Below are 20,958 nucleotides of genomic sequence, written 5' to 3' on the forward strand. Positions count from 1 at the left end.
GGGTAAAGCCAGACACCTTTGTGCATCCCAAACTATACACTAGAACCCCCATGCCTGCCTAACCAGCATGCCTATCACCAACCCACCTCTTCCTCTCCTACCTAGCACTCAGGACTCTTCCCATACGTTCAACTGGGTCTTTGCTCCATGTTCCCATGAGGTGGACAGCCTGCTTTCTCTTATCATAGCACTTAATACCCTCTGGTTTCCTTCCTAGACAATTACCTTCCCTGTTCGCCTAGGAGCTCCTGGAAGAAAATGATCACATTCCTCAACCTACAGCTCTAAAACTCTGCAAGAAGAACATAGGATGACCCAGCACTGGGAAGGCAGAGACAGGCAGAACACAAATACTCTCTGTGAGTTTGGGGCCAGCGCGCTCCAGAGCAAGCTCCAGAAAAACCAAAACCAGAATATGGGATGAACAAATGGATGCAACGGGGCACTGCCTAAGATCCGGAGACTCACTCAGGGGCGGTCGAGCAGAACGAAGCTCCCCGGTGGGGACACGACCAAGTGAGCAGCAGCACAGGCGGCAGACTCTTAACAACAACGGGCCTGCCCACGTTCCCCCTCGGGCAAGAGCACTCTTGTGACACACACACAGACTCTGTATTCATTCAGCTGCAATCTCCTTGGTCCCTCTACACAGGACCCACTGAAGAGAAAAGAAGGAAGACTAACCCACTACCCACGGGACAGTCCCTTCTCTGTCTATCAGGTTCACTGCCAATGGAAAGAAATGTGTGCATCAGCCTTGAGATGCTGTCCTCAAGTCAGAGAGATGTGGGTGATTTGTTTCTCACCTTGTTTGGTGATCTGGAAAGTCTTCTTGCTGCAAAGGACAACAGCCTGAAGCATCTCATGAGGAGAAACATGTGCCTTGAAGTTTCGGGGGTTCCAGAGCTTTCTCATCAGCTCTCCAAAACGCTGGACCAACAAGAACATGATATCCCCTGGAGGGCGCTTGATGTTCTTATAATTGTCTTCCTCCAGGAAGTAGTTCCGAAGAGGAGGAACATTAGACAGAGCCTGCAAATCAAGCATTCCAGTTAGCAAAAAGTCCCTCAAAGGACCCCTCAGGACCAGGCTGTTCCAGCTAACATTCAGATAAAGCCTGTGCAGCCTAGGATAGCCTAAAATATCCAAAAAAAAAAAAAAAAAAAAAAAAACTGACCCTCAGGAAATGCTGCCAGAGCTCAGTGAAATGTCCTTCACTGAGTCACACAAAATCAAGGTTGACAAACACTGAATGTGCACACTATGAAGGACTCTAAAAGCCAAGCACAGAGATGCAGGTCTGTAGTCCCAGTATTTGGGAGGCTCAGACAGAACTACCACAGGTTTGAAGCCAGCCTGGACGATGTATGTAGTGAGTAGTCTGTGCTACAGTGCAAGACTCTAGCTAAAATGCACAGACACACAAACACACACACACCCCAAATACACAAACAAATAAATAAATAAACAGAAAAAAGCAAGCAAAATCAAAAAAGTACTTTTTTAAAAGAGTATTCAGGGCTGGAGAAATGGCTCAGCTGTTTAGAGTGCATCTTGATCTTGCAGAGGACCTCCAGGACCCATGTCTGGCAGCTCAGGAGTGCCTGCAACTCCAGCTCCAAGGGGTCCAACACCTTCCCCTGGACTCCACAGGTACCTGCACTCACACATGCACGTACCCACACAGTACATACATATACACAGAAAGGCAGGCAGAGCAGGGCAGAGGTGGTGCACACCTTTAATCCCAGCACTCAGGAGGCAGAGGCAAGCAGATCTCTGTGAGTTCGAGGCCAGCCTGGTTCCAGGACAGGCTCCAAAACTACACAGAGAAACCCTGTCTTTAAGGAAAATAGAAGAAAGGAGGGAAGGAGAGAGGGAGGAAAAGAAATAGAAATGCAACCAGTGTTTCACTTTGGCATTGCCTAGCAACAGTCCACCTCTAATCACCTGGAAACTGCAGGAGCCATAAGCCTAGAAGCTGAACCCCATACCCCAGCATGTGACAGCGCCCTTGACCAGAGAGGTGTGGTCTGCTGGCTGCAGAACAATGCTCAAGTAGAGTCCTCAACAGGCCTGGCATGGGCCTTCTGAATGCACTAAGAAAGCAGTGAGTTCTTGGCAGCCCTCCTGCCGCTTCCAGCTGCTCTCTCCTCCCCAGGGTCCCCTGGATCCTACCTGCAGCACTGCATTTGCATAGTCATTGGCTTTGATGTTGTTCAGCCCCACGATCCCTGGCAGGTAAGTGGTACCATCATACGCCCGAGACAATTTGGCTTGCTTGTCCAAGTTTGCAATCTGCTGCTTTGTGAAAGTAGGCTTCAACACGTACTGCCAAGCAAAAGGAAACTTTAAGTTGTCATAAACAGGGTTCACAGGTATGTCCAGAACAGCACTTTCTACTGAAAATAAAAATGTCCTGGTCATAAACGCCCCACTATACATACACCCTATGCCCCAGTCATGAGGGCTGAAGACAGAGGTAGTGGAGTAAGTCCTCCACAGAGCTCATCTGCAAGGGGTTTGTGTCTAATCCTGAATCACTGACTTCCAGGTCTGTCTTCAGCCCTACAGCCTGGTTAACTCCATGATCAAGGACTGCCTGACCCACAGGATCCTCAGGAATATGAAGACAGCAAGAGTATCCAGTGGATGTCACATGTACCTAGCTCAAAAATGGAGCACCTTCTTCCCTGGCAGCACCAGGATTCAGAGCCTCCTCCAGGGCTGTGAAAGCAGGAATGGAATCTTCCTGGTCACAGAATCCTCATCATGAACTTACTTTGAAACTTGAATTTATTCCACTTTCTTTCTCTCCAGATACTACCCTGACTTCTAGTAAGGCACTTCCCAGAGACCCAGGATAGCTCTCAAAACAACGTGCCCCACACCAGTAACCTGGGACACGTACCGTGATATCCTCCAGTGAGGAATCGATGATCTCATAGTTGTCAGGAAGGCAGTAAAACTTGAGAGTGTGGAGGTTGAGGAAGACGTGGTGGCTGAACTGGACGCTGTGGATGTAGGCATGAGACTTTAATCCCCGGCCTGTGGGGAAGGGGGAAGGGCTGTCAGAGGAAAGCCTAGAAAGGCACAGATCAGGTTTGTTCTTGTTTCCTTATTTTGTGCAAAACACGTTAAAAGCAAAAACAAAGAAAGACCTATGCCATCCATGAAATTAATCCACATAAACTTCTCTCGCAAAGAGAACCAGAAAGAACATTAACACATAAGTTAGAAAAATTAGTTTCAACATAAAGTATAAAAATAAACCAACTTCCTAAGTATCAGAAACTAGGAGTATCAAAAATATATTATTTAATGAGTAAGAACATAAATACACACAAACACACAGATATACCTATCCTGAGGCCACCTGCCCATGTTCAGGACAAGCCTGAACCTGTGTCCTCTGTCCATGCTGCATCTCTTTATGTTTTCTATGGTTCAGTAGTACTACTGTCAACCCAGAGTTCCGCGCACTAGGCAAACACTCTAAGCATTAGGTTACTGTTGTGGAGAATAGTTGAAGATGTATTACATTTGTTTATGCTGTGGAACATTTGTTTAGTGATGCAAAGATGTGTTGCATTCTTTGATGTTGCATTTGTTTAACTCTGTAAAGCTGTGTTACTTTGCCTGTCTAAAACACCTGATTGGTTTAATAAAGACTGAATGGCCAATAGCTAGGCAGGAGAGAGGGATAGGCAGGGCTGCCAAGCAGAGAACAAACAGGAGAAATCTGGGTTTAAGAGAAGCAAAAAGCAAGAAGGAGTACGAAGAGGAGAGGAGGACGCCAGGGGCCAGCCACCCAGCCACCCAGCCACCCAGCCACCCAGCCACCCAGCCAGCCAGCCAGCCAGCCAGCCAGCCAGCCAGCCACACAGCCAGCCATGGAATAAGAAGAGAAGAAAGATATATAGAATAAAGAAAGGTAAAAAGTCTTTGTTTATGTAGTTAAAGAAAACAGATAATTTAAGTTAGAAAAGCTGGCTAGAAACAAGCCAAGCTAAGGCCGGGCATTCATAAGTAAGAATAAGTCTCCATGTATTTATTTGGGAGCTAGTGGTGGGCCCCCAAAGAGTAAAAAAAAAAAAAAAAGAAAAGCCAACTACAGGCTACCCTCCAAACTCTTGCTAAGTTGCCTGCGCTGTCTCAAAGTTTCCACCTTCCTATCTTCCCACCACAGGCTCCTGAGAGCTGGGATAGTAGACTGCATCATCCTCCATCACTCCTCTTTTTAGTATCACCCTCCTGTAACACATTCAAATCCTTTAGCAGACAAGAAGAGAAGAAAATAGGCCAGGCAGTGGTGGCACACACTTTTAATCCCAGCAGAGTCAGGCAGATCTCTGAGTTCAAGGCCAACCTGGTCTACAGAGTGAGTTCCAGGATAGCCAGAACTGTTATACAGAGAAAGAGAAACACTATCTCGAAAAGCAAAACAAAAAACAAAAAGAAAACAAAGTATAACAAATTACATATGAAGATGCATATGAAACTCATCATTTCATATACTAACCTAAAACATCAAAATAAACGCTGAGCAGAGTGGTAATGATGAATACCTTTAATCCCAGCCCTCAGGAGATAGAGCCAGGGAGATCTCTGTGAGTTTGAGGCCAGCCTGGTCTACAGAGCTAGTTCCAGGACAAAAAAGAAAAAACAAAAACAAAAAACACAACAACAACAAAAAAAACTTGTCTCAAAAAACCACTTCAAAAAAAAAAAGGCTGGGCATGATGACTCACACCTGTAATAACAGCATTAGGGAGGTAAAGAGGGTCAAGACCCTGTCTGAAACACACACATGCAGGGACTGGGGAGATGGCTCAGCAGTTTAGAGCACTGGCTGTTCTTGCAGAGATCCTGAATTCAATTCCCAGCAACCACATGGTGGCTCACAACCATCATTAATGAGATCTGGTGCCCTCTTCTGGTGTGCAGGTGTACATGCAGGCAGAACACTATAATTTTTTTTTTTTTTTAAATATACACACACAACCTTGGGGAGTTGGCAAGATGGCTCAGTAGGTAAGGGCATGTGCCACCAAGCCTAATGACCTGATTTCAATCCTTGGAACCCACAGGGTGGAAAGAGAACTAACTCCCACAAAAGCTGTGTGCTGACTTCTACACAAGCACACAAATGCACACACAACTATCCACATACATATATAAAAATAATAACCTTAGAGTGTAATACTTTTTAGGAATTGACTTTGGAGACAGGCATGGTGATGACACCTAAACTCCCAGCACTCGGATGACAAGAGCAGGTGAACTGAGGTGAACTCAAGCCAGTCAGGCCATACAGTGAGTTCTATGTCACTCAGGGCTACAGACTGAAGTATTTTCTCAAAATATCAAAGGGGAAACACTGACCTTCACCTACTTCACTACCTTCTGTGCTCATTTTCATTCACGGCTATACAGTCTAGCAGAAATCACTACGGTCTTGTGGGGTTTTCTGGTTGTTTGATGTGTCAACATAAGCTCCCTACAAAAGCCTAACGCGTGGCTTCTCTTTTTTCACCTCCCCGGTGTACTATGTACGTATATACTATTCGTTTGGTCTAAGTGAGTTAAAAGAATACATTTTCAGAAAAGAACTGAGTAAGTATTCTTGGGAGATGGTGATGGGGCACACCTGCAAATCCCAGCATGAGACAGTATGGAGCAGAGTCTCAAGTTCAAGGTGAGCCTGGGCTACATGCTCAGACCCCATCTCAAAACAACAAAGATAGAAATGCAGAGAACATCAGACTCAGAAACCCAGGAGCTGGGTGCGCAGCTCAGTGGTAGAGTACTTGCCTAGTATGTTTGAGAACCTGGGTTCAATGCCCTGCTCCAAAAGGAAGGAAGGGAGGGAGGGGAAAAAAGAAAGAAACTTAGAAACTCAGTGCCTGGAGATCTAGTCTTTTTTCATAGGACTAGCTCTCTCCCCCTTTCAGAGGTGCTTAACTCTGACCAAGGAGAAAACCTCCAATTTCCTGAGAACAAAGACAGGAATTATTAAAAATGGTTCCCAAGAATAACTTACTTTCAAAAAAAAAAAAAAAAGACAGTTTCACAAACATAATATGTCTATCACCCGAGCCATTTATTTACCTTGAAAGTACTTGCCACACACCAGACAGGCGTAGGCGTTGATATGCGAGAGGGAGATAGAGCAGAGTTTCTCAAAGTCGAAGTCCAGTACACTCCTGAGACAGAACACAGGAAAAATGAACAGGGATGAGGAGGTGTTGGCCCTACATGACACAATGCCACACACATCCTTAAGAGAATGCTTTAACAACATATAAACCACACACCCAGCACTCCCTCAAGGCAGGCTCAGTGTCTGCATCAAATGCCCACAACACACTTTTACATTAGCTTCAACCAACCGTGGATTGATATTTGAAAAAATAAGTTACATCTGCACTAAACATACAGACTCTTTCCTCCTTTGCCCATTATTCCCTAAATGACTACTATTTTACATAGCGCTGACACTCTATTTGGAATTAGTAATCTCAGATCATTTAAAGCAACAGGAGGACATGCCTAGACTGTATGTACATATCAACCCACTGGCCTTAAAACTTGCACAGTCAGATTTTGGCATGTATCACAGAATCTTGGTTCCACTTCCCCCACGGATATAAGAGGAAACTTTTCCATAGTGTCTCACTCCTGTAGTTCTGGCACTTGGGAGACTGAGTCTGGAAGACTGCAAGTCTGAGGCCAGCTCCAGCTACATATAGAGTTCCAGATCAGCCTGGACTATACAGTCAGATGTCAACAACAACAACAAAAAGAACCTTCCATTATATTCACCCTGCAGGAAAAGGAACAAATAGGACTAAAATAAGAGCCCAGCAGCACTGAGAGAGCGAGAGGACATAAAGTGTGAACACAATTAGAGACAAAAATATCTGCCAGGCACAGTGCCACACACCTTTAATTCCAGTACTTGGGAGGCAGAGGCAGGGGGATCTCTGTGAGTTCGAGGCCAGCCTGATCTACAGAGTGAATTCCAGGACAGCCAGAGCTGTAACCCAGAGAAATATTGTCTCAAAAAAAAAAACAAAAACAAAAAACAAAAAAATAAGCAAACAAATAAATAAATAATGGAAAGTGGTTGGGGGATTTTGCTCAGTGGCAGAGCACTTGCCCAGCAACCACAAGACCCTAGCACACACACACCAAAAAAGAGAGAGAAAAACCATGAGAGACAGAGAGAGAGGGGGAGGGAGGGAAAAGAGAGAAGGAGGGAGGGAGGGAGCACCTGAAGAAGTTTAAGACAACACCTACAACTAGACCTGGTCATTAAAGCACAAAGCAAGGGATGTGACTGCTGAGCAGAAAGGGACAAAAAAGTCTCTATGTCCACTGAATCCACGACTGTGAAAGAGATTTAACAGTAAATACTAACAGTTGCACTGTTGAGGGACCACTAGCCACACATGGTTATTGATAACCAAGTCTGAAATTTAGTTCCTGGGCTGACGTGTAGCTCAGCGGTAAAGCATGTCCAGCATGAATGCCCTGGATTTGATTTCTAGCACCACAAAGAAACTAAGAAAGCAGTGCTTCAACTGCTGACGCCGTATTTCCAATCCTCAAGAGTCATGTGCAGCCTGTGAGTCCCACAGCGGACAGCCCTTAGGAAGAGCAATTACTGATGGACTCGGTGGGGCACACATGTAACCCCAGGACTTAGGAGCCCAGGTGGGAGGATCAGCATTCAGCGTCAGCCTAGGCCGTATATCAGAACCCTGTCTCAAAGAAGTAAAACAAAACAACGTTTTAAATGCAATTCTCTGTTGTGGAGAGTTCTATTGGACAGCACTACCCTAGAAGATAGGTTGTGGACAACTGGAAATCAAAGAAAATAGAAGATAAGGAGACTATCTCTGCTATACAAAAAAAATGTTTTGGAACTGGAGAGATGGCTCAGTAGTTAAGAGCAACTGCTGCTATTACAGACCACTGGAATTCAGTACCCTGCACCCACATTAAGCAGCTCACAACCACCCATAAGGTCACTTCCACACCCTCTTCTGGCCTCCACAGGCGCCAGCACGCACATTAACTCGTGAAGGAACACACATACACATAAACAACTGAATCTGGAAAATGAGAAGCCCACACCCATGCTCTTAGGTGTGCCTCACTTTCGAGTACCTCTTTACCTTAACCCTGTGCTTAAGCCGATATTAAAATATCTTCAAACCCCAACTCTGCTTCATTAGCAAGAAAAATATTGTATTTTATTTAATGAATCCTGAAAGTCTAGAATAGCACCCAATAGGTGGTGTGGATTCAATAAATATTTCAGTTTGCTACCGTAACTCCAGGTACACCAGGTATCCCTTAGTTACAAAATACAAATTCAGAATTAGCTAAAAGTTCTTAATGTGTACGTGTGCTCACTCGCCAGGCAGTGGTGGCGCATGCCTTTAATCCCAGCACTCTGAGTTCCAGGGCAGCCCGATCCACAGAGTGAGTCCCAGGGCTACACGACAATCAAGCAAAACAAACAAACGCACTCTGCCACCTTAAAGGGACAACATGGAAAACACGGCAAGAAGCACAATTTTCAAGGCAGAAAGGCTTAAAAGGCTGTTCAGTTTGGAGGATTTTCTACAAAATCTTTAACTATTTTCTGCATCTCAAAATCTACTGATTTTGCTTGTTTATATGATACTGGGGACTAAACCCTGGGTCTCTGACATGTCAGGCCAAGTGCTCCACTACTGAGATAAATCCCCAAGACTTTTCCTCATCCTCTCTGTATCACTGACCTGTTAATGGTATCCAGGTACGGGCAGTGACGACTCCTCCGGTCCTCAGAATCCACTCGGCCATTCTTTGCTGAGAAGAAATCCATCACAGACTTGAAAATGGAAAACTCGTGCTGAGCTGTAACTCAGTGGTAGAGCACTTAACTAGCAAGGGCAAGATTTGCTCTTCCACAGCATCATAAATGGAGGACAGGAGACTACTCAAATCACAGGTAACAAGCAAACTAAAAAAACCGAAGACAAACACAATTGTTTCCATTTTGTTTTGTTTCTATTTCCCATGAAAATGAGAAAATTTGATCAACTAAGATTAAGATGAGCTTTCATTTTTCTTGTAGTGACAACATTCCAAAACTGCAAACTGAGAGTAGATCTGTTACATATATAAACATCAAAAGATTAATTCACGTTTTACATAAAGAAATCCTGGCAAGTGAGATGGCTTAGTAAAGGCGTTCACCACCAAATCTAATTACCTGAGTTCAATCCCTGGGATCTACAAGGTAGGAAGAGAGAAGTGACTCCCACTAGTTGACCTCTCACCTCCACAGGTACACCATGGTACATGCATACAAGCATATAAATAAGTAAATGTACTAAACCCTTTGTTTCACCAGGTATGGTGACGCACACCTTAATCCTAGCCCCTGAGAGGGAGAAACAGGAGAAATCTGTGAGTTCAACAGCCAAGGCTACTTAAGACCCTGTAAATAAATAAATAAATAAATAGATAGATATAATATCTAATAAAGCGCTGGGTGGTGGTGGCGCATGTCTTTAATCCCAGCACTCAGGAGGCAGAGACAGGAGACCTCTGTGAGGTCAGCCTGGTCTATAGAGCTAGTTCCAGGATAGCCAAGGCTACACAAAGAAACCCTGACCCCCCCCCCCAAAAAAAACAAAACAAAAATGAAACAAGCAAAAAATCCAATATATCACAAGTACTAAGATAAGCCGAATATCTTAAATCTACTATTTGTCCAAGAATTGTGCTGGTCCTGAGAGTTACTCCTACTGGCGAGTGTTAGCTGCCACAGCCTCATGGACACTGATGGAAGGCATGTGATCACTAATAGACTAAAACAGAGTCTATTAAAGCAATGACAGTAGCCAATAATATGACATCTTTGCCACTTCCTGGAGTCAAGTCGCACAAGAGAATAGAAAAAGAGCCAGTGCTCACAGTGGGTTGCCTTATAGAAGAACTCTACCCTTAAAGGGGATCCTATCTGCTTATGAGCTTACCTCCCTTTTGCTCTATGGAATACAATCTGTCTCCTAAGGCTGTTCACTATATCAACATCCTTGACAAGACAATATAGAACCCCTACAACAACTTCCTGCAAAACCCAGGAGAAGCAGAACTGTCTCCAAACTACTAAACTAATACAAAGTCAGTACTTTAATCGGGTGCACAGAGATCTTGGCTGAACGGGCTTATTCCAGATACTACAACAGGACCCTGCATCTAAGGAATTTTGCAAAAACTGGAGAGGGAAACATCTGTAAAGTGATCGATCAGCAGAGCACCTGACCCACGCGGGCTATTCGATAAAGGGGAGCTGTGGTGTATCGTAACAACCTTTAAGTTTAGAACTGTCTTCATCTGAAGGCAGTCCAGTCTGGATTCGACCTCGGGCAGGGAAGCGTAGAAAGTAAGGAAAAGTAAAAAGCAGGCGAAAACTGGGCATCTCAGGGCTCACGAGGTAAAGGCAAGAGGAGTCTAAGGTCATCTCTGGCTACAACAGCAAGTTCCTGAGACCCTGTCTCAAAAGAAGAAAAAGGAGAAGAGAGAAGAAAGCAGGCGAGGATGGAGGGCGCGCCCGGCCCGGCCCCGCGCACCTCGCACCTCCCGCTCGGGCTCCGAGTCCTCGTCGGCCTCGCGTTCCCGCTTCACCCTCACGGCCGGGGGCGCGGGCGCCGGGATTTCTCGCGCAGTCGCCTCGGCTTCACGCTTCACGCGGACCGGGCTGCTCCGAGAGCTCGCCGCCTCGGGCTCCCGCTCGCGGTCTCGCTCCTTCTTGATGCGACCCGAGCTACCCCGCGACTCGGACTCGCGCTTCCCGCGGGTGGAACCATGAGACTGCCGCTTTGACCGGCTAGACATCGCCACCACCGGCTAGGAGCTTCCGCGCTGGCGCCGCGCACGCTGGAGACACGCAGCCAATCAGGAGCCGAGCTGGCCTCAGGCGCGCAGTTCTCTACGAGTCGCTGAGAGGGACAAACCAGGCGGTTGGACCCTTACAGGCGCTACGCGCCAAGTTGAGACAGTTGTTGAACCTGCTGTCTTATTCTTCATCATTCATCACCTCTTCACAGCTTAAAGAGATAGGAATTTTTCACAGGCTACGGTGATCGTAGACGAAAGGAAGCTAGCATTCGACCGTAGATATCTTCAAAACAGTTTGTGTCTCGAAATGACAATCCAGAGATGTCCCCCCTGACCCGGGACTGCCGACCTACACAGGAAGAGGAGTCAGTATTCCCAGATTGTCTCCTTCATTCGGGCTTGTACTTGGGAGCTTAAATTAGTACCATATTTACATGGCTCCTGAAATATGGAAATTGCAAATACTCTGCCAAGGCTCATTTATTGTTTAGCTAATAAAACCCCAAATTCAGTTTTACCAGTGAGTCATCTCTTTGTCCCTATCTATTTGAACAGTTCCACTGAGGTATAGTTGACAAGAGTAGTACATGTTAGACGAGTGTAATTTGCTAAATTCTGATGTGTGAACACTTGTGAATCCATTGCCATAATCAAGAAACTTGTCTCACTCCAGAAATGCCCTTGTGCCCCTGTGGAATTTTATACTCAAGTGTTATACAGTGTTTTCGCTTTCTGACCTGGCCTCTTTCACACCTGGTGTATAGACAATCTGTTCCTTTACTTTGCATTGCAATATTCCATCACACAGTTGTACTAGAGTTTGTCACTGTTCTAACAATGAGTTCCTGATTTTCACATTTTAAAACAAGGACTTGAAAAACTATACACACAGGCTGAGGTAGAAAGAATCCCGAAGTTTAAGGCCAGCCTGTGCTATATAGTTAGTTCAAGACTATCCTGAGCTACATAGCAAAAGGAGAGAAAGAAAGAAGAGATGGCTATACATTATTAGACCCTTAAAAGCCTTGGCTCCTCCCATGGGGACAGTTAAGCAAGTGATCTGGGCAGGGGCAGTGCAGCCCCAATGTGGCTGGAATAGGGGCTGGGTATGGGTGGGGAAAACTTAGCTACCTGAGCACTTGTCTGCCTCATTACCTACTAGAGATAGATGTTCTTAGTATGTTCACTTTTTAAAACGCTAGCAACTGGGGAGATGGCTTACTGTACAAGAATGCCTACTGTACACGCATTAGAACCTGAGTTCAAACCCCCAACACCCATGTAAAGAGCCTATAGCAGGCATGGCCTGTACATGCCTATATCCTAGGCCTTTGGACTTGAGACAGCAGGACCACTGGGGCTTGATGGCTGCCAGCTTAACTACAGGTTCAGTGAGAGACCCTACCTCCAAAGAACGAATAGAGAACACAGACCTGGTATCCTCCTCTGGCCTACACCACACACACACACACACACACACACACACACACACACGAAATTTAGGCACAGTTGGATCAGAGTCAACCAAGTGGCATATTTAGTAACATTTTCCTTTTTCTTCTGCCATAAAGAATGAAATTCTGTCATTTGCAGGGAAATGGTGAACCTAGAGATCATGTTAAGGGAATTCAGTAAGAGTTGGAAAGATGAATCGCAAATATTACATGTTTTTCCCCACATGCAGAACCTAGATTTAATGGTGTGTGTGCGTGTGCGTGTGTGATGAAAGAACTGTAAGAAGCAAGTTAGAGGTCCAAAGGGAGAGAAGAGGGAGCGAAGGTGATGGGGATGATAAAATATCACTTTCTCATGAGCAGAATCTGCCCTTAAATATACGAACAAAGCAGATACACATACACATATACAATATATTTGATCTCATAATGAAGCTCATTGTACTGTACACTAAAGAACTAACTTTAAAAGGCTAGAAAAGAAAGCCAGTATCTGTAGTAATAGTTTCCAGTGTTCGTGGATGACTCTCATTTTTTATAATTTCCTGGTATATCACCTATAAATCCTTCTTTTGTGTTGATGATATTACAAAGAAAGCGAAACTCCCGCCCTAACAGCAGCGCTCCACTAGACCAGGTTCGCAAATTCCGAAAGCATCTACGCTATGCCGCACTGGTGCCTACGCAACCGGAAGAAGGGCATTGGAGTCGGAAGTTGCGGTCCGCAGCCGGAAGTCGGGCTCCGCAGCTGGCGGTTTGAGTTCCGCGGCGGTTGAGGCGGTTGCTGCGGCTCTGTACCCAGGATCTGGATGGAGGCGGCACGGGATCCAGGCCCGGGGCTATGCTGCAAGCCCGGCGGGCGTCTGGACATGAGCCACGGCTTCGTACATCACATCCGCCGGAACCAGATCGCTCGGTACCGCCCCGCCCCAGGCCCGGCCCGGCCCGGTTCGCCCGGGTGACAGCACCTGACCCCCGCTCGGCTCCCCGCAGGGACGACTACGACAAGAAGGTGAAGCAGGCGGCCAAGGAGAAGGCGAGGAGGCGCCACACACCCGCGCCCACTCGGCCCCGCAAGCCGGACCTACAGGTGTACCAGCCGCGCCACCGAGGTAAGCAGCAGCCCGCCCGCGGCCCCGCCCCCTGAGCCAGCCCCGCCCCCTGGGCCAGCCCCGCCCCTGGGCCAGCCCCTCTTCTCTATGTCAGGCCCCCCTCCCTCGTCGCAGCCCTTACAGAAGCCACTGCCTCAGCGCCCCCAGATCTCCGCTCCAGGGCTCGTGACCCCAGTTAAGCAACACTGTTACTGAAGGTACATGGGACCCGGACAGGAATCACTGCCCACCGGTGTGGTCTGCCATGCTGTTTTAGTATTCCTGCCACTTGGAAGAGAGAAGCCTGACTGAAATTAAAGAAAACAAAAATGACCAGTACATAAAGTGAAATGAACCCAGTAAATGGCCTTTTCCCGGTTTTCCTGTGACCATGAACTCACATTAACAAACATGACACTAAGTTTATGTGCTGTTATTTACAGAGGGTTTAGATCTTAACTACATTAACTCATTGAGTCCATAGGACACCATAAGCTGAGAACTATTATTTCTGTTTCACTGTCCAAAGAGGTGAAATGATAAGTTGTCCAACATCTCAGAGCTAGTAAATGACAGAGTCTGGATTTGAACCCAGGCCGAGTTCTGTCCATCCTTTCAGCAACTTCCAGAGATACTTGCTGGAGACGTATGCATCCTGTACCTACTTTGTAGCAGAACTGTACTAGAGTAGAAATAGAAAGGGAAGTTAAGCCGGGCGGTGGTGGCGCACGCCTTTAATCCCAGCACTCGGGAGGCAGAGCCAGGCGGATCTCTGTGAGTTCGAGGCCAGCCTGGACTACCAAGTGAGTTCCAGGAAAGGCGCAAAGCTACACAGAGAAACCCTGTCTCGGAAAAAAAAAAAAAAAAAAAAAAAAAAAAAGAAAGGGAAGTTAAAATCCTGATTGACAGCTCCCCAAACACACACACTGCGTTCACATGCATAAATACCCAGAGACTGTCGAGGCTTGGAGGCTTCCTTGGTTCTCTTTGTCTGATGATTTCTGTGGGTAGGGATTTTAGCAGCATTCCCCTTTTCCCTCTCATTCTGGTTTGCCCTTACAGATGCCTCTGCCCACCTAGTCAACCCAGACTGTGAGGAGTCCGGTGAAAGCAGCAGTAGTGGAAGCTCTGAGCTGGAGCCTCCTGGCCGCCAGCTCTTCTGTTTAGAATATGAGGCGGACAGTGGAGAGGTCACATCAGTTATTGTATATCAGGTACGCCTTCTGGAAACAGCTGCAGCTTGAAGGTCCTGGGCCATGATGGAAACTATTGCCAGTCCCTGAGCCAATGTTTATCTCAGGGCCAGTGGGAAAACATATCTTCCACATGGGACTGCTGGGCATTGTTACAAGGTACAACTGTCTCAGCACACAGTGGTTCTTAGTTGGGGGGACAGAGAGAACCTGTGACCCTCACTTGAGAATCACTATTACAGGGGACTCCTGAGAAATGAGAAGCCTTAAGCCAAAGAATTCTATGAGAATGCTGTCTAGGAACAGGGCAGGTCACTTTCCTGAAAGAGACCAGGCTCTGAGCTTCCCGACTCTTCCTCCACGTAGGATGATGATCCCAGAAGGGTGAGTGAGGAAGTATCAGCACACACACCTCTGGATCCAGCCATGCAAGAGGCCCTCAGATTGCGCATCCAGGAAGAGCTTGCAAAGCGCCAGAGGCAACACTGACCGGGCTGAAGGCATTCAGGCAGGCTTCACTGCACTTGGCAGAATTTCACCCAGGGAGCTCACCTCTAGTTTGGGGGTACCAGGACCAGTCTATATGATCTTCAGGGATCCTTGTCCTCCCTTTCCAAGCTGCTGTATCCACAAGGGTGTTGCAGGACCACATCTGGCCTACCTCCAGTAGCCATTCCTTCTTGTATATTGGCCCATTTGTCTGAGCTAACATTCTGGAATTTTATGACAGTTTTGGCTAATTTGGTGTCTTGGGAGCAGAGACTTCAGGGAGAACCAGGGCTTATGAAGCCTTTACCCATATGCTGCTGTCTTGATGAGATCATTTGCCAGGCCCTTTCATGAGCCATACTTGTTATTCTGTGGTTCTTTGATGTTTGTGCTTTCTTCCACACATCGTCCCTGGACTGGTTGTCACTTGTCCTTTCTCCTACCTTCTTGCCATGGGTAAACTCATTCCCCCCACCTTCCCAACGTGACTGTTTCTCTACCACTCAGGAATTTGGAAGTGGGGGTTCTGGGAGCCTGCCTTCCTCACAAGTTCTCCAAGTAATTCTGATGCCAATAAAACAGGAGAACTTTGTTTTTGAGGCCTATTTGGAAACATATCTCCTTCCCCTCCCATGGCTTTCCCAAGCCGCTCACATGCCCCCCTGCTTTACACTATGTAGAAGAGGTAGAGGAGCCCTAGGAAGACAATGATGGGCTAAGCTTCGATCATCTGTTGAGAAACCTGCCTGCTGGGAATGGTGGGGCACACCTTTAATCCCAGCACTCAGGAAGTAGAAGCAGGCAGTTCTCTGTGAGTTTAAGGCCATCCTGGAACAGAGGGAGTTCCAGGACAGACAGTCAGGGCTTGTAGAGAGACCCTGTCTCCAAAAAAAGAAAGAAAGTTAAAAAAGAAAAGAAAAACCTGCCTTGCCTAGGCCTACCAAATTGACCCCCAACTGTAAAAGACTACCTTCTACTCAGACTAGAGGGGAGTTATCAAAACAAACTTGAGACTAACTCTCCAATTATGGTTTAACAGTCTTGAATTATTGAAGATGGGAAAAGTTGACAATAGCTATGATTGCCTTGAAGGGGGGGCGGGGCTCTAGTTGCAAAAAAAAAAAAAGAGTCCTGGAGAACACCATAGAGGAAATGAACGCTTCTCCACCCCATGCTTTCTTCTTTCCCACCTCTCAAGAATATGTCTGAGCATGGTTATGCACACTGTGACTGCTGTGTGCAGGAGGCCAAAGTAGGAGGATTGCTGCAAGTTAAAGGCCAACCTAAGTGGTTCCAAGAAAAAACTAAATAAATGTAACTTAGGTCCTTTGGGTAAAGATCCCCAGACATAGCATTTTTCCATCAGGGGATATGTTTTCCAACACAAGATTAGGCTAAGGTCTGAAGTCCACAATACATCCTGTGCACGGGAATTCAGAGGCACCTAAGATTTCCAGGAATGAACCTGACTTCAGCAACTTGAAATGTGAGTTGTAAAAGAGCCTACGAGCACTGAGACTGCCTGCAGCCAAACAGCCTGCCCAGGGGTTTGTCTTCCATGTGAGGGTCTCAAGATCGTTCTGACCATAGCAGCTCAGTGGTTTTTCTCTTCCAGGACACTTGGGGGCTCTGCTGGGTTTCATCCCACGCTGCTGAAAACAGGTGTAATGGGGTTTGAGCACCTACTTTATGCCATTAAAACAGTGAGTCACAACTTGCCATGCCAGAGGAATTCTGGGACAGTGAGTTAGGTAGTAAGTTAGAAGGTCCTGGTTGTGGAGGTGGCTGGGGACCTAAATGCTCTAGACCCAGAGAGCTGGTCCCAGGGTTAAGTGCCTTAAGCTTGTCAGTCCTAAGCCCAGTTCTGCTGTCACAGGAAAAAGCCTTTACCCTGTGCTCGTGAACATGTGCTATAAGTGCCTTTGGACTTACATGGTTAGATACCATCCAGAGCCTCTGGGGAAGGAGGTTCTGCCAAACTCCATGCTCATCATCCAGCAAGCCATTTTAGTCTCCAGTTAATCAGTCCATTTTCTGACTTGAAACACAGGATTCACTGGAACTCTGGCTGCTTTAGGAATGTGTTCTTAGCGCTTCATTTCCTATTTCCTGGTACAGTTTCTAAACCTAGAAAAAAAGACCTGAAGAGGAATCTGAGGACTCAGCACCTAAAAATTTGCCTCTATTCCCACTTCTTGAGAAAGAAAGAAATGGAAGAATACAGCATTCAGTATAGGCCTTTTTTGTGTTTGTGATCCTCACAAAGACCTTAGATAGGAGACTGATGGAAACTCCTCTAAGCCTTTTGTCCAGAAGCACTTTGCTTATCAGGTGTGTATGAAAGATTTTCTAGCCAAGAAAGCACTCTTCATTTTTAGCTAATTTCTCCTAAAGCTCCAAACCTGTGCTTGAATGAAGAGCGATCATTCTGAGCCAACCTGTTGGAGCTGATGCTGATGTCTCTTCAGGCATCCCTGAAATGCCTCTCAGGGGGCTGTGCCCTCAGCCTTATGGCTTAGCTGCATTGCTCTGCTGTTCTCTTCTGGGGTCCATCATAGTACTGTTCAGTTTATTTGGCAGATCTGCTTCTAGATGTCTCTTACCTGTTTCAAAACTCACAGGCCATAGTAAGCTCTCAGAACTGCCCTGTTTTGTGGCACAGAAGAAGCAGTATGCCATAGACAGGACTTACAGCAAGCTGCTTCAGAATCAACACTCATTTGAGTAGATACGTTCTTGGCTGTCTTTTTTTTTGGGGGGGGGGGTGGATATGGGAGTCAGGTAGGATGGCATATGCCTGTAATTCCAGCCTTTGAGGCTGAGGCGAAATGATTGCCATATATATATAGCCAGGCATGGTGGCACATACCATTGATTCCAGCACTTGGGAGGCAGAGGCAGGAAGGTCTCTGAGTTTGAGTCTAGCTTTGTCTACATAGCAATTTCCAGGACAGGCAGGACTACATAGAAAGACCCTGTCTCAACCCCCACCCCACCCCCAAAAAAAAAGATTGCCGTGAGTTTGAGGCTGTCTTGAGCTACATAGACCTTGTATCAAACAGTCTCATTCCTACTCTCTATGGAATGTTTTTTCCCTCAGTTCTTAACTGGAATTAAGCCTGTATTTCACAGTTTTGTAATTCCTGAGCCAGAGTTTATGTCATTCTTGAGAGAACTGGTTTTGCAAGGGGGCTTGGGCTGTGCAAGTGTAAATGATAAAGCTGGAGTGGTGGCCCACTGCAAGCATGAAAGTCTTTGAAGAGTGCAGTACAAGAAGGAAAAGGATATAAAAGTGTATGTATATGAAGGGAGTGGTGTATGCACTGGCTGCAGTAGCCAGCCAGTGGTGGGTCTAGTGTGAATGAAAGAACATTCCATCTCTGGTCATCTGGGGTGCATTGCCAACTAGAGACCACCCCAGATAGATCGAACCCCTTTGGGGTGGTAAGTATTCCAACTTGCTGTGTGTGTTGACAAGATCTGCGAATGGCGGGGTGGTGCTTCCCAGATAACTCAAATGTAAGTGAGACCTTTGTATGAAAGACAGATGACTCTCCTACCTCTGAGCCTTTTGGGAAAATCTCATGGAATGTTGACAGTTGTTTAAAATCTTAACTCCTTTGGATTCCCATCGCATCGTTGGGAGCCCTAGGCATCCAGCCCAAATTTCTGGAGGATTGGAGTGATACTAGAAGTGAAGACCTTCCTAGTAAAGGGCTCCTCTCTTCCCAGAGCCAACAGAACAAGGGGCTGGGAATGGAACAGTTCAAAAGACAGGAGGAGCACTGTACATTCGAGGGCAGCCTAAGCTATATAGCAACACCTTATCTCAAAAAAAAAAAAAAAAAAAAAGCATCAGAGTGTACTGGCTATGTCATGGTGCTAAATGTAGAAAAAGCCATACAGTCTCATTTCCGGTGTTTCTGTATAGATAAAATGGAATTATGCAAATTGAAAATCATGGAAGGTACTTTTTAACCAATAAACTATTTTTACAGCACTGTTTTTGCCAAGAGTTGTGAAATCACTTGTGTACTTGGGGAGGGAGGTTAAATGCCTGCCCTAAAGTTACTCCACTAGAATCAGCACTGGGAATCTCATCTCTTGCTGTGCTGACTATTTGAAGAGCTGTTCTGGTCAGAGTATAACAGCTAGACTCACGTAGCATAGAGGTTGAAATTTTTTAAAGGTATCTGGTCCTACTATTGCCCTCTTAGGCAGCTTCCTCCTTCAGGTGTCCAGAAACAACTTGGTCCTCATCAGGTTGACATTTTAAACCTAAAAGTGCCTCCAGTGGCACAGCTCTGGAGTTCAGGTAACCTCAACACTGTCAGAATAGTCAGTAGGGCTTGTGGAATCCTCCAAGACCCCCTGGTGATGAGATAGAGACATAAACCCAGCCCAATAGGATACAGTGAGTGTTAGGAATCACAAAGCTAAATGCAATGGCCATATAGTCCTGTAATAGCAGTACTAAGGCAGAGGCAGGATGATAGTCAAAAGTTAAAGACTAAGCTGGGCTTGGTAGGACATACCTTTAATCCTAGCACGGGGTGGGGGAGGGGCAGAGGCAGGCAAATCTCTTGAGTTCAAAGACAGCTACATAGTGAGACCTTGTCTCAAAGAAAAAATTAATATATAGATAGATTGAATGAATGAATGAATTTGGGGTCTAGAGAAATGGCTCATCGGTTTAAAAGCACTTGCTCTTCCAGAGGACAAGGGTTCAGTTCCACATACTTGGTGGCATGAAACTGTAACTCCAGTCCCAGAGGATCCACTACAAGCATGTGGTGCACAGACTTACAGGGCAAGCAAAACACCATACATATAAAGTAATAAAAATAAATCATATATATAATTTTAAAAGTTCCCCAGCCAGATACAGGGAGTTCCAGCAGCAGGACTCCACAGTCCCTAACTTGAGAAGAAAGGCTAACCAGGTGTGGTGCTACATGCCTGTAATCCTAGCACTCTGGAGGCTACAGCCAGAAGGATCATTAGTCTGAGACTAGTCTGGATTACGTAACAGGACACTATGCAGAGGGGTTGGGGTGGAGAACAGCTCTCAATGATAGTTCGCGGTCCCATTTGAGCATGTAAGAGAAAAGGTGCCTGGTTAGGTTGCAATGTAGTGGGCAGGAAGATATTACTTCTGTGTTACTGAGAGATGCACCTTTGTCCCTCAGACAGAAGCTGGGCTGGATTTTATACCCACCCCCACCGCTGTCAATTCAGCCAGCCTAGTCTTGTCCAGTGACCATTGCAGAGCCTTATTCCTTGGCCCTGTTTTCACCAACAAGTCCTGGTGGTAAGAGGGAAAAGGCCATTCAGTGATTTCCTATGCCACTTCTGCCCTCCATTTGGATGCCCAGAAGGTTTCTCCTCTTGAAGCTCCAGTCCACGGCTTCTTCTGCTCTATTTTGCTTCAGCACAAGGGACTTTGTGAAACTAATTGGTTTCACCAGTCCGGCTGTCTCCCACTCCTACCAGCCTGGGATCACGCCCCCTTGGGATAATGATCCCCCTAAGGGTGGTCTTATGGGGGCCCCACTGCTGGGGCTGCCTAATAGGCAGAGCCAGACACACCTATGGTGTGCCAGCAGAAGTAGCCATCCCCTTTCCATCATAAAGAGAATGTTCAGGGTACTCTGTCCATCGATTGAAGGGAGACTAATGGATAATTTATTCCCACATAGTCCTGTTTTCCTCTTCCCAGATTCCACTTGAGTCCCTCACCTTCCCCTCTAGTAATGAGCACCTGGGTGTGTTCATCTTTCCCGGCCCTAGGCAGGCACCAGCATGTATTTAGAATGGATATCCTTT

The 20,958-nt window shown here is 46.3% G+C and overlaps 2 protein-coding genes across 3 annotated transcripts in view; one reads left to right on the top strand and one right to left on the bottom strand.

The window, feature by feature from the left end:
• The window catches only part of Usp39 (ubiquitin specific peptidase 39), a 28,264-nt gene extending 17,312 nt beyond the window's left edge, over positions 1-10,952 (bottom strand). The window contains exons 1-6 of the mRNA XM_052719005.1: positions 10,638-10,952; positions 8,796-8,865; positions 6,112-6,206; positions 2,912-3,048; positions 2,179-2,331; positions 807-1,032 (exon numbers count right to left, since the gene is read on the bottom strand). Of these exons, the coding sequence (XP_052574965.1) occupies positions 807-1,032; positions 2,179-2,331; positions 2,912-3,048; positions 6,112-6,206; positions 8,796-8,865; positions 10,638-10,902 (946 nt within the window). The 5' untranslated portion in view covers positions 10,903-10,952. The remainder of the gene's footprint in view (positions 1-806; positions 1,033-2,178; positions 2,332-2,911; positions 3,049-6,111; positions 6,207-8,795; positions 8,866-10,637) is intronic.
• A 129-nt stretch (positions 10,953-11,081) lies between these two features.
• CUNH2orf68 (chromosome unknown C2orf68 homolog) lies at positions 11,082-19,133 on the top strand. 2 transcript variants are annotated; one of them, XM_052719036.1, is made up of 4 exons: positions 11,082-13,275; positions 13,353-13,471; positions 14,513-14,664; positions 15,010-19,133. In XM_052719036.1, the coding sequence occupies exons 1-4, from the start codon at positions 13,169-13,171 to the stop codon at positions 15,130-15,132; spliced, it is 501 nt and encodes a 166-aa protein (XP_052574996.1). In that variant the 5' UTR covers positions 11,082-13,168; the 3' UTR covers positions 15,133-19,133. The 2 variants fall into 2 exon arrangements, with proteins under 2 accessions (XP_052574996.1, XP_052574995.1); XM_052719035.1 differs by having other exon boundaries at positions 11,082-13,471.
• Positions 19,134-20,958: the final 1,825 nt, after the last annotated feature.

Source organism: Peromyscus californicus, unplaced genomic scaffold, assembly GCF_007827085.1.
Source record: "Peromyscus californicus insignis strain IS unplaced genomic scaffold, ASM782708v3 Scaffold_6__1_contigs__length_162567912, whole genome shotgun sequence".
Lineage (NCBI taxonomy): Eukaryota > Metazoa > Chordata > Mammalia > Rodentia > Cricetidae > Peromyscus > Peromyscus californicus.